This window comes from Chiloscyllium plagiosum, chromosome 25, assembly GCF_004010195.1.
Source record: "Chiloscyllium plagiosum isolate BGI_BamShark_2017 chromosome 25, ASM401019v2, whole genome shotgun sequence".
NCBI classification, from domain to species: Eukaryota; Metazoa; Chordata; class Chondrichthyes; order Orectolobiformes; family Hemiscylliidae; genus Chiloscyllium; species Chiloscyllium plagiosum.
This window is the reverse complement of record NC_057734.1, coordinates 48,314,590-48,330,229: the sequence shown is the minus strand read 5'-3', so window position 1 is coordinate 48,330,229 and position 15,640 is coordinate 48,314,590. Positions and strand designations below refer to the sequence as shown.

At 43.5% G+C, this 15,640-nt stretch overlaps 1 protein-coding gene across 1 annotated transcript in view; it reads right to left on the bottom strand.

The window, feature by feature from the left end:
• Window positions 1–15,640, bottom strand: part of LOC122562430 (protein PML-like) — a 95,334-nt gene that overhangs the window by 46,617 nt on the left and 33,077 nt on the right. The window contains exons 8-10 of the mRNA XM_043715287.1: window positions 11,905–11,960; window positions 11,318–11,522; window positions 8,923–9,731 (exon numbers count right to left, since the gene is read on the bottom strand). Of these exons, the coding sequence (XP_043571222.1) occupies window positions 8,923–9,731; window positions 11,318–11,522; window positions 11,905–11,960 (1,070 nt within the window). The remainder of the gene's footprint in view (window positions 1–8,922; window positions 9,732–11,317; window positions 11,523–11,904; window positions 11,961–15,640) is intronic.

Genomic DNA, 15,640 nt, shown 5'->3' with positions numbered 1-15,640 from the left:
ATTGTCCATAGTGTTAGGAGCAGGAGTAAATGTAGGGGAATGGGTCAGGGTGGGTTGCATTTCAGCAGGTTGGTGTGGCCTTGTTGGGCTGAAGGGCCTGTTTCCACACTGTAAGTAATCTAATCTGAACACTATTTCAATTAATCATCAGACCGGGCTAGATGCCTCAAAAGTAGATCTCGAACAGTGCTCCCCACCAGCAAACATATTGATCTTTCATAAACCATCTTCCTAAATCACCGTGCCTCCACCATTCCCCCCCCCCCCCACCAAAACCAAGTCATCCTCCACCAAATCTGCCTCTCCCACACCAACAATAAATACAGTGCGCTTACAGAGACTTTTATTATAAAGATTGAAACCATTGGATCAGCCTCCTCGGATTGCATTATCCTTGTGGACAGTAATTGAGATTCCTTTCTAATGGCACTCTGGGATATCAATTATAGTCAGCCAGGGGCTAACACTTGTTCACAATGTTGAGTGCAGGGGTGGCATCAGGTATACTGACAACTTGGTGAAGCTACAACACAAGACTAAAGACATGCTGAACACTGGAAGCAGCATGCAACAGATCGGGAAAAATGATCCTGTGAAGAGTGGATGAAATCAACAAATGCAGAAGGAAAAACTGGTGCAACTGGTAAATGAAACAGACCAGTCCAACCCACCTTGTATACTTCAAAATGCAGGTCCAGTGTAGACAGTACATTCATTTCCAAGAATTATTTTTTGCCACATCCAGTCATGAACGGTGACATCCAAAAACTCATTGGAGGAGGAGGTGGCATTTCCCTAAATATCCTCCACTATGGGGGAAGCCCAGAACATCAGTGCAGAAACAAGACTGAAGCGTTTACAATATCTTCAGCTATAAGTGCTGAGTGGATGGTCCATCTTGGTCTAAGGTACCTAGCATCACAGTTACAAGTTTTCAGCCAATTAAATTCATTTTATCTGGTGTCAAGAAACAGCTGCAGGCAGTTTATGGGTCCTGACAATATCCCAGTTGAAAATGTGTTGCTGGAACAGCTCAGCACGTCAGGCAGCATCCGGGGAACAGGAGAATCGACGTTTCGTGCATAAGCCCTTCTTCAGGAGAGGAATATCCCAGTTGCCCTGCTAGAAAGCTAGATTTCCCACTAGCCAAGCTGTTCCAGTACAACTACAATACTAGCATCTATATTAGCTCAGCACAGCCTCTTAGTTCAAATTCCTCTTCATTTTAGAGATGCCCTGAACTTGGGCAACAGCAGGGCACCACAGACCTTGGACTGTCACTGTCAACCATGGAGAACATTCTCTGTCTTCCTAACTATGCTATTCCCCACTAGAACCATATTTCTTTCCTCTCCTTGGACTTGAATAGTTCCCTACACTATGTCATTTAGTGGTTGAGTTGAGAACACAAGAATCAGGAGCAGGAGCCGGCCATCTGGCCCTTCAATCCCACTCTGCCATTCAATAAGATCATGGCTGATCTTTTCATGGCCTTAGCTCCACGTACTCACCACCCTCTCACCATAAACCTCAAGACCTTCACTGTTCAAAAAATTACCTTAGCTTTAAAAACATTCAACGAGGAAGCCTCAACTATTTCCCTGGGCATGGAACTCCACTGATTCACAACCGGCTAGGTGAAGAAGTTCTTTCTCAACTCAGTCCTAAATCTGCTCCCCAGTTTTGTGGCTATGTCCTCTTGTCCTAGTTTTACCCACCAGTAGAAAAATCCTCTCTACTTCTATCTTATCGTTCCCTTCATAATTTTATATGTTCCTATAAGATCCCCCTTCATGCTTCTAAATTCCAATAAATACAACCCTGGCCTACTCAGTCTCTCCTCAAAAGCCAATCCCTCCATAACTCTGGAATCAATCTAGCAAACCTCCTGTGTGCCCCTCTTGTGCCAGTACATCCTTTCTCCAGAAAGATGACCAAAATTGGTAGAGGGATCGAGTTTCAGAGCCACGAGGTCATGCTGCATCTGTACAAAACTCTGGTGCAGCCGCCCTTGGAGTATTGCAAACAGTTCAGGTCACCACATTATAGGAAGGACGTGGAAGCTTTGGAAAGGGTTCAGAGGGGTTTTCCTCGGATGTTGCCTCGTATGGAAGGAAGGTCTTATGAGGGAAGGCTGAGGAACTAGAGGCTGTTATCGCTGGAGAGAAGAAGGTTGAGAGGTGACTTAATTGAGACACATAAGATAATCAGAGGATTAAATAAGGTGGACAGTGAGAGCATTTTTCCTTGTACAGTGATGGCTAGCAAGAGGAGACATCGCTTTAAATTGAGGGGTGATAGATATAGGACAGATGTCAGGGGTAGTTTCTTTACTCAGAGACTAGTTGGGGCGTGGAACATCCTGCCTGAAACAGTAGTAGACTCGCCAACTTTAAGGGCATTTAAATGGTCATTGGATAAACATATGGAAAATGGAACAGTGTACATTAGATGGGCTTCAGATTGGTTTCATAGGTCGGTGCAACATTGAGGGTCAAAGGGCTTGTACTGTGCTGTCATGTTCTATGTTCATACAACCTCTTTCAGTACTCTAGGTGTGGCCTCACAAGCAGCCTATACAGCTGCAACATAACCTCTCTGCTTTTACACTCAATCCCTTTAGCAATGAAGTACAAAATTCCATTTACCTTAATTACTTGTTGTACCTGCAGACCAACCTTCCGTGATTCACACACAAGGATACCCAGGTCCCACTGCACAGCAGCACGCTGCAATTGTTTTTACCATTCAAAATAATATGCCTTTTTATTGTTATTATGACCAAAATGGATGACTTCACATTTATTAACATTGTAGTCCATCTGCCTGACCTTTGCTCACTCACTTAATCTGTATTCCTCTGCAAAGTTTCGCAGTCTTCTGCACACTTTGCTCTACCACTCACCACTCATCTTAGTGTCACCCACAAAAACTTTGGTCCCCAACTCTAAATCATCTATGTAAATGGTGAATAATCATTGGTTTGTTCAGCCTCCCTGCAAACCCCACTCTCAACCACACAAGCTGCAATAACTGCAAACCTATCATAGAACTGTAGGAGTGGAGAATTCTCTGTATCTCCCTCCCAGCCCCATTTCTACCTCCTGGGTCTGACAGACACACCCTCTTGTTACTAAACAAAAGATCAATCAGAAGATTCTAGCCCTCATGGGGTGGGAATACCTCCTGGAGCTAACAGTCACATAATTTGTTCTTCCCTGAAGCATCAGTGTCTGAACTCAGGCTCCAGCTGATTAACCCTGGGCTGAAGTTCCTGCAGCAGTAGCAGTCACTGCACATGTAGTTGCGGTGGGTCACATTTGTCCATAACTACAGCTGCAGCACATCACATATCCTGCCAACTGTATTGTTTTAGCTAACTAATTAGACTTCAAGTTAGAAATATTATTACAATGTTGTCTATATTAAGTAATTTAACTAGGTGAGCTACAAATTTAAAGCAATACTTGAATCTCCCCAGTACTAGTTTAAACTATCAATATTTCGAGTAATACAATCTCAAAAGTCATGGACCACTTAACTGGTTACTTAATTAATGCCTTTGCACATTCAACAGCTTTTGAAGGCATAGCAGAAAAACAATTAACCTCTCTGAACCAAATGCCCAAGCTAACACTCATTGCTATGTTGCATTCAGTCCTCATTGTCTCCACTCTGCTGATGCAAAACCGGTCTGTTTACTGATGACTCACACCCTAGTTTCAACCAACAGAAATAAACACCAACTCAGGTTACTATCAACTGATCGACAAATAATCACTGCCAGGCAGTTTTTCTTCAACTAGACATTTCAATTAGCTACAGTTTTAAAACACTAAGTCAGATTCTGATTGCCTGACTAAATGATAACTTGACAAAAAATTACCATAAAAATCCAAGCTGCACTAAATTCTCAAGTTGTACTCATTCCATTTCACTCTATCCTCAGTCTGCACTCTGTGCTTCCCTTCTGTGGTGAGTAATTCACCTCCTGTCTCCCCAGTGCTGGTCTAGTATCAATAAGGTACAACTCAGGAGTGTGATGGATAACCTCCGCTTGGCTGGATGAGTGCAGCTCCAACAACACTGAAGTAGGTTGACATCACCTTGGAAGTGTCAGAAGTCACGTGACACTACAAGAAGAAGCAGTACTCCGAAAGCTTGAGATTTCAAATAAACCTGTTGGACTATAACCTGGTGTTGTGTGACTTCTGACTTTGTCCATCCCAATCTAACACTAGCACCTCCATGTCACCTGATCAGCAACACACCTAACACCACCAGATGATAGTAGCAGTGTACTGTTATACCATCTACACTATGCATCACAGTAACTTATTAAGCCATATCCAACAGCAACTTTCAATCCCATGACCTTGAAATCTAGAATGAGAAAAGCACTTGCATGGGAACACCACCAACTACAAGTTCTCATCCAAACCACTCGCCATCCTGACTTGAAACAGTAGGACATCAATATCCCTTCAGGGATTTTGTGTAAAAAAAATCACAAGACTCCCTTCCTCAGAGCAGAGCATTCTGAGCACACCTACAGCAAATGGACTACAGAAATCTAAGGCGGCAACGCACACCATCTTCAAGGGCAATTCGAGCTCAACAGTAAACACTGGCTTTAACTGTCCCACTTGTAACTGGAGAACAAGCACATTAAACATTGGGACTGCACTCCCATTGCAGGCAACAGGGGAGTGTAGCCCCTTCCAATCCATCCCCTTATCTTCTGATGGCTTTGAATTCTAAGCTTTGAAAGATTGCACATTTCAGACTCTGGAAATCATTAATACATGTTTACTCAGTAACACATTAGAGTGCTTCCAAAGACATTGGCATAAAATCAATAGAGCACAGAAGAAAGAATATTTATTCCCAATATGGTCACTCAATAAGAGGGAAAGGAAAGTGTGACCTATAACCAGCCCCTTCTCTAAGTAATAAACTGATAACCAGTTAATGCTCCCAATGATCCAAATGAGAATTAGAATGAACATCAAACTACTTGTATAAAATTTCATGAAAAAGGTTTATTTGTAAAACATAAATTTGACGGTTTCTATTTTGAAACTCATCATGATAAATCTATACACAGAGTTACAAACTCAAAAAAGAGAGATGGAATTGATTAATCACTTTACACAGAGACTGGTGGCTATATGGCACTGAAAGTCAGTTTATGGGATTGGTCTATATCCACAATTGATTTGATAAGTTTTGACTGGTAACATGGCAGATAATGCCTGAAAGGATTTGTCTGCAGAGAATATTCTGAAGGGCATTCCAAGCATGATCCTCACATCAGCTCCATGTACAGAGTTACTTGGAGCTACAATGTTGTGGCCATTACAGAGACTTGGATATCACAGGGGCAAGAATGTTTGTTGGATGTTCAGGGTTTTTGATATTTCAAAAGGAATAGGGAGGAAGATAAAAGAGGTGGGGGAATGGCATTGCTAATCAGAGATAGTATCAGCTGCAGAAAGGGAGGTTGTCAAGGAGGGTTTGTCTACTGAGTCAGTATGGATGGAAGTCAGAAACAGGAAAGGAGCACTCACTTGATTGGGAGTTTTCTCTAGACCCTTCCCCCAACAGCAACAAAGACATGGAGGAGCAGATTGGGAGGCAGATTTTGAAAAGGTGCAGAAGTAACAAGGTCGTCATGTGACTAACTTCCCCAATATCGATTGGAACCTCCTTAGTGCAAATAGTTTGGATGGAGCAGATTTTGTCAGGTGTGTCCAGGAAGGATTCCTGACTCAATATGTAGGTAGGCTGACTAGAGGGGAGGCCATATTGGATTTGGTACTTGGCAACAAACCAGGTCAGGTGGCAGAGCATTTCACTCAGTGATCACAACTCCCTGACCATTACTATATCCATGGAGAGGGATACAGCAGATGGTATGGGAAAGTATTTAACTGGGGGAGGGGGAATTACAATGCTATTAGGCAGGAACTGTGCAGCATAAACTGGGTACAGATATTCAGGGAAATACACAAAAGAAATGTTTAGGGAGCACATGCTGATAGTGCTGAGTAGGTTTGTCCCACTGAGGCAAAGGAGGGATGGTAGGGCGAAGGAACCTTGAGTGACAAGAGATGTGGGACATCTGGTCAAGAGGAAGGAGGAGGTTTACTTAAGGTTGAGGAAGCAAGAGTCAGACAGGGCTGTAGAGGGTTAGAAAGGTTGCCAGGAAGGAACTGAAGAATGGACACAGGAGAGCTAGAAGGAGGCATGAAAAAGCTTTGGCGGGTAGGATTAAGGAAAACACTAAGGCATTCTATACTTTTGTGAGGATGGCCAGCGTGAGGTAGAGCTGATCAGGGATAGTGGAGGGAACTTGTGCCCGGAGTCAGGGGAGGTCCTTAATGAATAGTTTGCTTCAGTATTCACTAGTGAAAGGGATGTTGTCATTTGTGAGGACAGCGTGAAACAGGCTGATATACTTGAACAGGTTAACATTAAGGAGGATGATGTGCTGGAAATTTTTAAAAACATAAGGATAGACAAGTCCTCTGGGCCATACAGGATATACAAGGTTACTACAGAAAGCAAGGCAAGAGATTGCTGTGCCTTTGGCAATGATCTTTGCATCCTCACTGTTCACTGGAGTATCACCAGATGATAGGAGGGTGCCTACCATTGACCAAGAGAGGGAATAGAGATAATTCTGGGAATTACAGACCAGTCTTACGTCAGTGGTAGGCAAATTATTGGAAAGGATTCTGAGGGGCAGGATTTATAATTACATGGAAAACCATAGTTTGATTAGAGGTGGTCAGCATGGCTTAGATGGGGGGGGGGGGGGCAGGTCATGCCTCACAAACCTTAGTGAATACTTTGAGGATATGATAAAACACATTGATGAAGGTAGAGTAGCGGATGTTGTGTACATGGATTTTAGTAAGGTGTTTGATAAGGTTCTCCATAGTAGGCTCATTCAGAAAGGGAGGAGGCATGGGATACAGGGAAATTTGGCTGCCTGCATACAGAATTGGCTGGCACATAGAAGAAGTCAGAGGGTGGTAGTAGATGGAAAGTATTCAGCTTGGAGATCGGTGACCAGTGGTGCTCTGCAGAGATCTGTTCTGGGAGCTCTGCTCTTTGCGATTTTTATGAATGATATGGATGAGGAAGTGGAAGGTGTGTTAGGAGGCTTGCCGATGGCACAAAACTCGAGTGGATTGTTTAAATGCTCATGATAGTAAAGTCAGATACATTCGAGACATCTCAGCGACTCTTGGATAGGCACTTGGCTGATAGTAAAATGGAGGGTATGAAGGTTAGAGTAGAATAAGTGGCCCTCAATGTTGTGTCGACCTCAGGGCCTCTACTAAGCTGTACTGTTCTATGGAGTGCCCAGTAAGGGGGGAGGGTTGAGGTGGGTCCCTCAGCGACTACCAGGCAAGATACAATCAACGTTGCCCACAGACAGGAGGACTTTGTTTTTATTTCCACATTGGCCTGCCTTTACCAAGAGTAGAACATTGCCTAGAAACTCTGTGCACCCGTCTCCAACACAAACTTACCACACAAACTTACCACATCGCAACTAGGAAGATCCCACACAAGTCAGCCCCCTTAGGTTACTGAGGGTGCCCAGTTGTGAAAAATAAAATTACAGGAGACGAGCATTTAAACAAGCCACTCGAACCTTCCCAAGAAAATGTAATACGGGTTGCTCTCCCCAACACGGTGGCACAGTGGTTAGCACTGTTGCCTCGCAGCGCCAGAGACCCGGGTTCAATTCCCGCCTCAGGCGACTGACTGTGTGGAGTTTGCACGTTCTCCCCGTGTCTGCGTGGGTTTCCTCCGGGTGCTCCGGTTTCCTCCCACAGTCCAAAGATGTGCAGGGCCAGGTGAATTGGCCATGCTAAATTGCCCGTAGTGTTAGGTAAGGGGTAAATGTAGGGGTAGGGGTATGGGTGGGTTCGCTTCGGCGGGTCGGTGTGGACTTGTTGGGCCGAAGGGCCTGTTTCCACACTGTAATGTAATCTAAAAAAAAACATCAGGGCATGTGAGGATTTCCAGTTACATGGAATAAGTAACTCCATACTGGTGCTCATGCTCTCCAATCTTTCACCAACTTACATACACTCACACTGACCCGGCTTCAATTTCACTGACCAGTAATCAATGGGATCTCAGCCCAAGGAATTGAGGACTGTGATATTTCTCAAACTTGGGACATTGCAGTAGTTGTATTTTCTGATCCTGAACCCTCTCTTTTGTAATGTCAGCAACTCAAGGTCCACACACCAAAGGGCTGCCTGACTGATCTTTCCAAATAGTTTGTGGAGGAGACCTAACTGATGTGGAATGGGAAGCAAGGGTCATGATGCAAATGGATCCTTCAGTTTGGGTCAGATTCTGGGATCCTGACAAGATCTGGGGCCTCCCTGATGCAGACTCCTGGCCTTTCTCATCCCACTGCTCAGTTTCTGAGGAGGTTTGGAAGAGAGCAGAACAGGGGGAAGGCAAGTGAACCAATGTGTCTGGGTACCTTGCAGGTACACTGAGCAGTTTGACCAATGCCCAGAAGGTCATTGAGCTATAATGCAGTGGTGTGTTCATCAGCAATGTCTGCATATCATGCACTCTCCAACATGAGGGTCAAAAAGATAGATACAATGAGCAGGGATGCAGGCCAATTCTCTCCACTTCTGCCCTGACCAGGGGTACAAATTGAGCTTGAACTTTCCAACCTGAAGGCCACACGGTCTGGACAACTGACCCTAGAACAAAGATTAAAGGAGTGGGCCATCTGGAGGGATAAAGTGGTCTTAGACTGCAGAGTGCAGTTCTACAGACAGACAATATAACAGGAGCTTACTACATTCCATAAATGCCTAATCAAATGACTGTGACTTCCCGCATGAGTTACATTTATCACGGCTGCTTGATTTACTCATTTTCCACCTTCACACTCCTCATTAGATTCCGATAGAATCTGCGTTTCCCTTTCTGATGCTCGAGATATAACCGAATTTTATTCACAACCGGCAGCAGATTGGAGAGGCCCAGATTGACACAAGCACGAAGCAGGTCATGCAGGCCAGACTGTGGGTTATTGGTGTGAGTCAGCTGCAGGACATGCAGGCTGATTCCCTCAAAAGCAAGATTATCAGCAACCAGACGGGATATCATTTGCTGATCAAACAGTGGTTGCAGGGATATTCTGCACTCGAGTTGAGACAGGGTAAACTGACTCTTCTGAATTGGTCCCGGCGTAGGATTTAGAACAGAATACAGCTCCTGCATGGCCCTCACATTGCTCAGAGGCCCTTTGGAAATAAATAACTCCCTAACACATGCAGCGACTAAATTCTTAAGTTTATAGTTCTTGACCTTTGACCTGGGGACAAGATACCTGGCCAACCATAAGGTATCCAGGAATCCAGTCACACACCTGGCAAACTGATCTTTCATGAAGAGATCCTCCCATGCCTTGTAAATGATTTGACAATCACGGATCCAAATGTTGTGGCCTGCTAACAGAGGCCTCCCCTGCGACTGCAGGAACTGAAGGAACGCTGTCATGGCGTCCTGGATGCTGCAGGTTGTTTGAGGTTCCTCTCTTAAGTACAAGATTCCATCCATGACCTGTATTCCCGTAACATCGGCAGCTCCTGCTGACACAGTTTCACTGGGCAGGATGTACTTGTTGAAGGTCTTCTCTCCACTCACTGCCGACAGCTGAATAATATCACCACTCCCTTCAACAAATTATAAATAACATATTGTGTGTTAGTGGCATCACTTAATACAACAGCAACAACTCTGCCGTAGAGGATGCTTTACTCTATCTACCTCTATGCCATGCTTGTCCAGGGAGTGTTTGATGGAGACAGCACTGAGGGAGTTTTACTGTACAAACTCTATGCTGTACTTGTCCTGGGAGTGTTGGAGGTGAAATTTGGAGATGGCATGAGAAACAACCTGAGGGTGAAGAGAAAGGAGTGTAGGATGCATAGACCAGAATGAGCAGACACAGTTAACTGAGAAGACTGTGGGGCTGGAAGAGATTGTAGAAATAGGGAAGGTTGTGGCCATGGAGGGATTTGAACACAAAGTTGAGAATTTTAAATTTGAGGCATTAATGGCTTGGGAGCTAACTGAGAAGTGACAGTTCAAAAGGACTCCGGTTCGATTCCAGCCTTGGGTGACTGTCTATAGAATTTAATTTGAAAAGGTTTAATCTTATGAAGGAATAGATATGGTAGATAGAGAGAAACTGGGAAGGGATTCTGGACTGGGGGCATGGTCTGAAAATTGGAGTTAAAAATTTCCAGATGATTTTAATTATGGACAAGGCCAGACCTCCTCAAAACATTTAAAGAAGGTAGCCCACATGCTAACATTTTCTTATTTTAAAAGGCAGATGTGAAGTGGCTATACCAGGAGTGATGTAGCTGGTCAAACCACTCAGCTTTAAGCAAAACAATTTATCTAAACACTATGATTGAAACACGAACAAAAGAAAACAAAATTTAGAAAAACTTATTTGAAAATGCAACTGACATAATATTGCAACTTAATAAAGGAGCTGTTCCAATCCAGCAGCATCCCAAAAACACACCCCTTGGCAAATGTTAAATGCAAACTCAGGTTCTTACAGGCAGGAGAGATTGCAGAGATGAGTTCAGGCAAGAAACATTTGTTAAAGCATGGAACCTTTTTTTTTACAGTAACAGCTTCTCTGCTGCTAGGAGTCTTCTGACTGCCTGCTAAAACAAATCAAACTAGAAAAAGACCTGAACTGGGAGAATTGGCCACTCCCCTTGCATTGTAGAACTGTTTTAAAAAAAAACTAAGGGCCTTCTCTATTGTTGACTTAAGCAGTTTCTGTTAGCCATTTCAGCACCACTGCCATTACAACCCCTCTTGGAAAAAAAACAAGGACAAAATAACCTTGTTAAAGAGCAAGATCATCACATATTAGAAAACACTTGAACACACTAAGTGGGCAGATGTTTGGAACTCTACTCTGCAAATGGACATCAAGACTAGACCAATTGTTCATTTTAAAACAGACATTGATAGAGTTTTAACCAAAGACAGTAAGGGATATAGAGTAAAGACAGGTGTCTGGGGTTAAACAGCAGAGTCGTTGAATGGTGGAACATGCTTGAACAGCTAAACAGGCTGTTATTGTTCTTACATTCACCCATTAGCCATATCTCTGAATAACTCCAATAAGAAGAACCCAGACTAACAGACTCCAAAATGCTGCAATCCAGAACATCCATCAGTGTTCAGAATGAGGAAAGAAAGGGAAACTGTACATTATCAACGTTCTCACCCATTCCTGTGGTCTGCAGTTGGAAAAACACCAGTGGACTTCCCCCCATTTCCTGACTGAGATGAATTTGTGCTGCGTTATCTCGACATCGATCACCAATGCTCTGATTCAACAGATTTGGCCCCAAGCAGTGAGGAGATGACATGATGGTCTCACTAGCTGCAGATGCCTCTTTCTGCACTTCAGACAGATGAGAAAATGTGTCCTGAAAATGATGTAGAGAATATTGATGTTATCAATTCCTGTCTTCTCCCAGGTTACATGGAGCCTCTGCAATGCTGCTTGGCCACCCCTTTGCCAGCTCCATTCATTTCAAGCATTGCTACTTTTTGGTGGGTGATTTTCCACCTGGATGTCCAACCCACTGTAAACCTTCCCATTTACTCAGGCCAGGAACCAGTCCCAATATACACTGGCTTCGTTCTTCCATGGCCAACAAATTCTTAAGTGGGACTCTATCCTAGAATATTCTGACACAAGGCCCACAGTGAACCCACTGAGCCACAAAGTGATATGACCCCCATTCCACCCATATGGCAGGTCTCTTCTGTCATGTAAACAGTTACATTTGCTGAGGAAGCTCTTACCTCATTGGGGTCCCTGTTGTAGTCACTGTTTTCAGAAGATAGTTTTATTCTTTTTTCTATGTAAAGATAATAAAATGTCAGCTTAGTTTCAATATTACTTCTGCTTGATCCATGTTTTACTCATTCAATATAATTGTGAGTGTACTCCTTATAGTGTGGTTTATTATCAACGATGTCAAAAGTCCCTCAATCTAAGATTGTCAATACGTCTCAAGTGTTTTCTTTTAAACATTCACCTTACTTTTTCTAAAGCTAACCTCCTTCAGAGAAAGCACGTGGCTGGAGGTACTCTTTTGACCCATTTGGCAACAAGCAGGATCTATCTGGTGCACTGATCTCAGGTATCATTAAAATGTCAGAACTGATTTAAATACTGATTCAGTTTTGTTTGCCTTGCACTCCTGGGTCACAGCTAATGCTGGTTGATTAGAGCTGCCATCCTCCAAGCAGGCAAAATCACCTCTTCTTCTGTTCATCTATCTGCGGCCCATTATCCCCAAAATCCACCTTCATCCTGTGTTCAGTGAAATGAGCCTTTTCAACCCTCCCCTCACCATTTTCTCTTCCTCTGAAGGCCTTTAAAACCCAATACCCTCCGAGTACACTTCTTTCAATGTTTAGCACTTGCTCATTCAACAATGACTCTTTGGGTCATTCAAGGCACAAGTCAGGAGTGCAAGGGAATACTCTCCATTTGCCTGGATGGAATGCTGCTCCAACAGCACTCAAGCAGCTTAACATCTGTACCCTATCCACCATCATATCAACATTCAGCACTAATGTACAGTACAGGATGGACTGTAGCAACTCACCAAGGTTCTTCAGACACCACCTTCCAAGAGCTCAACCTCTTAACACCCTGGACAAGGGTAGTAGATGCATGGGAACAGTAGCTCCTATGATGTCCCCTCCAAGCCACTCATCACCCCAAATCGGAAATATATCAACCGTTCCTTTGGTATTGCTGAGTGCCCTCCCTAAGTGTTGTGTGGGTGTAGTTACACCATCGGGACCTTGGTGGGTCAAAAACCTTCATCTTCACAGGGCAATTAGGGATGGGCAATGAACGTTGGCTTAGCCAACAATGCCCACAATCCATGAACAAATATAAAATACATTTCAAGGACAACATTTCATTGTTTTGTAGCACACTAGTTGACACAGTGACTCATGAAAGTATAGAAATAGGATCACAGAATCCCTTGACATCAAGTCACACTTGACCAAATGTGGCATCAAGGATCATAGAGTCATACAACCCGGAAAAAGATCCTCTGGTCCAACCAATCTATGCCAATCAAGTTTCCCAAAATAAAACTTGTTCCATTTGCCTGTGCTTGGCCCATATCCCTCTAAATCTTTCTTGTTCATATACCCATTCAAATGTCTTTTAAATGTTGTAACTGTAGCTGTCTCTACCATTTCCTCTGGCAGTTCATTCCACATACAAACAGTGTGTGAAAAAGTTGCCCCTCCAGTCTCTCAAATCTCTCTTCCTCTCACAAAAAAAGTGTCCCCTCTAGTTTTGAACTGCCCCACCTTAGGGAAAAGTCCTTTGCTATTCACCTTATCTATAATTTCATGATTGTATAAACCCCTCAGCCTCCTATCTTGCAGTCAAAAAAGTTCCAACCTATTCAGCCTCTCCTGAAAACTCAAATCCTCCAGTTCTGGTAACATCCTCATAAATCTTTTCAGCACCCTCTCCAATTTAATAATATCCTTCCTATTGCAGGGCAACCAGAACTGGACGCAGTATTCCAGAAGAGGCCTCAAAAACATCCTGTCCCAACTCCTATACACAATGGTCTGATCAATGAAGGGAGCTGAAACTTTATTGCTGGAACAGCACAGCAGGTCAGGCAGCATCTAGGGAACAGAAGATTCGACGTTTCGGGCACATGCCCTTCTTCAGGACCTGCCCCTCTCTGAGGATGAGAGATCAGTCCTCATCCTCAGAGAGGGGCAGGTCCTGAAGAAGGGCATGTGCCCGAAACGTCGAATCTTCTGTTCCCTAGATGCTGCCTGACCTGCTGTGCTGTTCCAGCAATAAAGTTTCAGCTTTGATCTCCAGCGTCTGCAGACCTCACTTTCTCCTCTGATCAATGAAGGGAAGCAAACTTACCACCCTGTCTACTTGTGGCACAACTTACAAAAAATCTACATACCTGAACTATTGGGTTTCCGTTCGACAACACTGCCCTGGGCCCTGCCATTAACTGTATAAGTCCTGCCAAAATGCAACATCTTACATTTATCCAAATTAAGCTCCATCTACCACTCCTTTGACCCACTGGCCCAATTGATCAAGATCCTTTTGTAATCTTAGATAACCTTCTTCGCTGTCCACCATAATACTAAATTGATGTAATCTACAAATGTACTAACTGTGCTTCCTAAATTCTCATCCAAATAATTTTATATAAGTGACAAATAGTAGTGGGCCCAGCACCAATCCCCATGGAATCGTGCTGGTCACAGACCTCCAGTCCAAAAAAACAACCCGCCACCCCCGCACACTGTCTCCTATCATCAGCCAATTAAATATCCAAATGGCAAGCTCTCCCAGAATCCCATATGATCTAACTTTACTAACCAGTCGACTATGCAGAACGTTGTCAACGGTTTTATTAAAGTTCACGTAGACAAGATCTACCACTCTGCCCTTATCTGTCTTCTTGATCATGTTCTTCAAAAAACCCCAAGGAAGTGAGACAATTTCCCTCACATAAAACCACGGTGACTAGTGTTAATCAGTTCTTGCCTCTTCAAATGCATGTAAATCACATGCATCAGAATCCCCTCCAACAACTCAGCCACCGAGTAAAACTGGAATCAATGAGCATCAGAATGAAAGCTCTCTACTGGTTGGAGTCAAACCTGATGCATAGGAAAGTAATTGTGGCTGCTGGACGTCAGTTATCTCAGTCAAGAATCTGCTGTGCTGTTCCAGGAATAAAGTTTCAACTTTGATCTCCAGCATCTGCAGACCTCACTTTCTCCTCCAAGAATCTATCTACCTTTGCCAAACAAAAGACTGAGTGGCCTCTTTCTCCACCACTCCCTGGGAAAGGTAGCTCCGAAGACCTATGACCCTCAGAGGAATAAAAATCTCTCCTCATTTGTTTTAAATGGGACAGCCCTTATTTTTAACTTGAACTCTTCCCCAGTTCCCAATCTTGTGATAAGATTTTTATGCTGATGGTTGGGATATGACAGACACAATCAGGGATTAGGCACCAGTGACAAGAGCAAGTCTTAATGAAAATGGAAGAATGCCAGTCATTTTGTCAACTCTAAATAAAATTGTGAGGTAGCACCAGGACTCAGTTATTATATCAGTTTATTATATCAGTTATATCTGCCACTAGTTCCTCTACAGCATCAATATCATTACACATTTGCTCCTGTCACTTCAGTTCACTTCACTGAGATTATAAATCACGGTGCCAAGAATGCTTCCTCTGAACAAATTTCCTGCTCTTCATTATCTTTTATCAGATTGAACTCCTTTAGTTGATAAAGCATAGGCAGTTAAAATTAACATCCCTCAAAGAGTTAACATAACTCATTTACATTGCGAATATTGAATGGAAACTCTATGAGAACTTTACAGGAGCCGAACGTGATGAGTTTACATAACAGTGCAAACAGCTCCCTTCCAAAGAGCTCACCTCAACTGACATCAATTTAGTACATGAGCACCTAAAAGAATGTTCGCCAAACTCTACAGGGC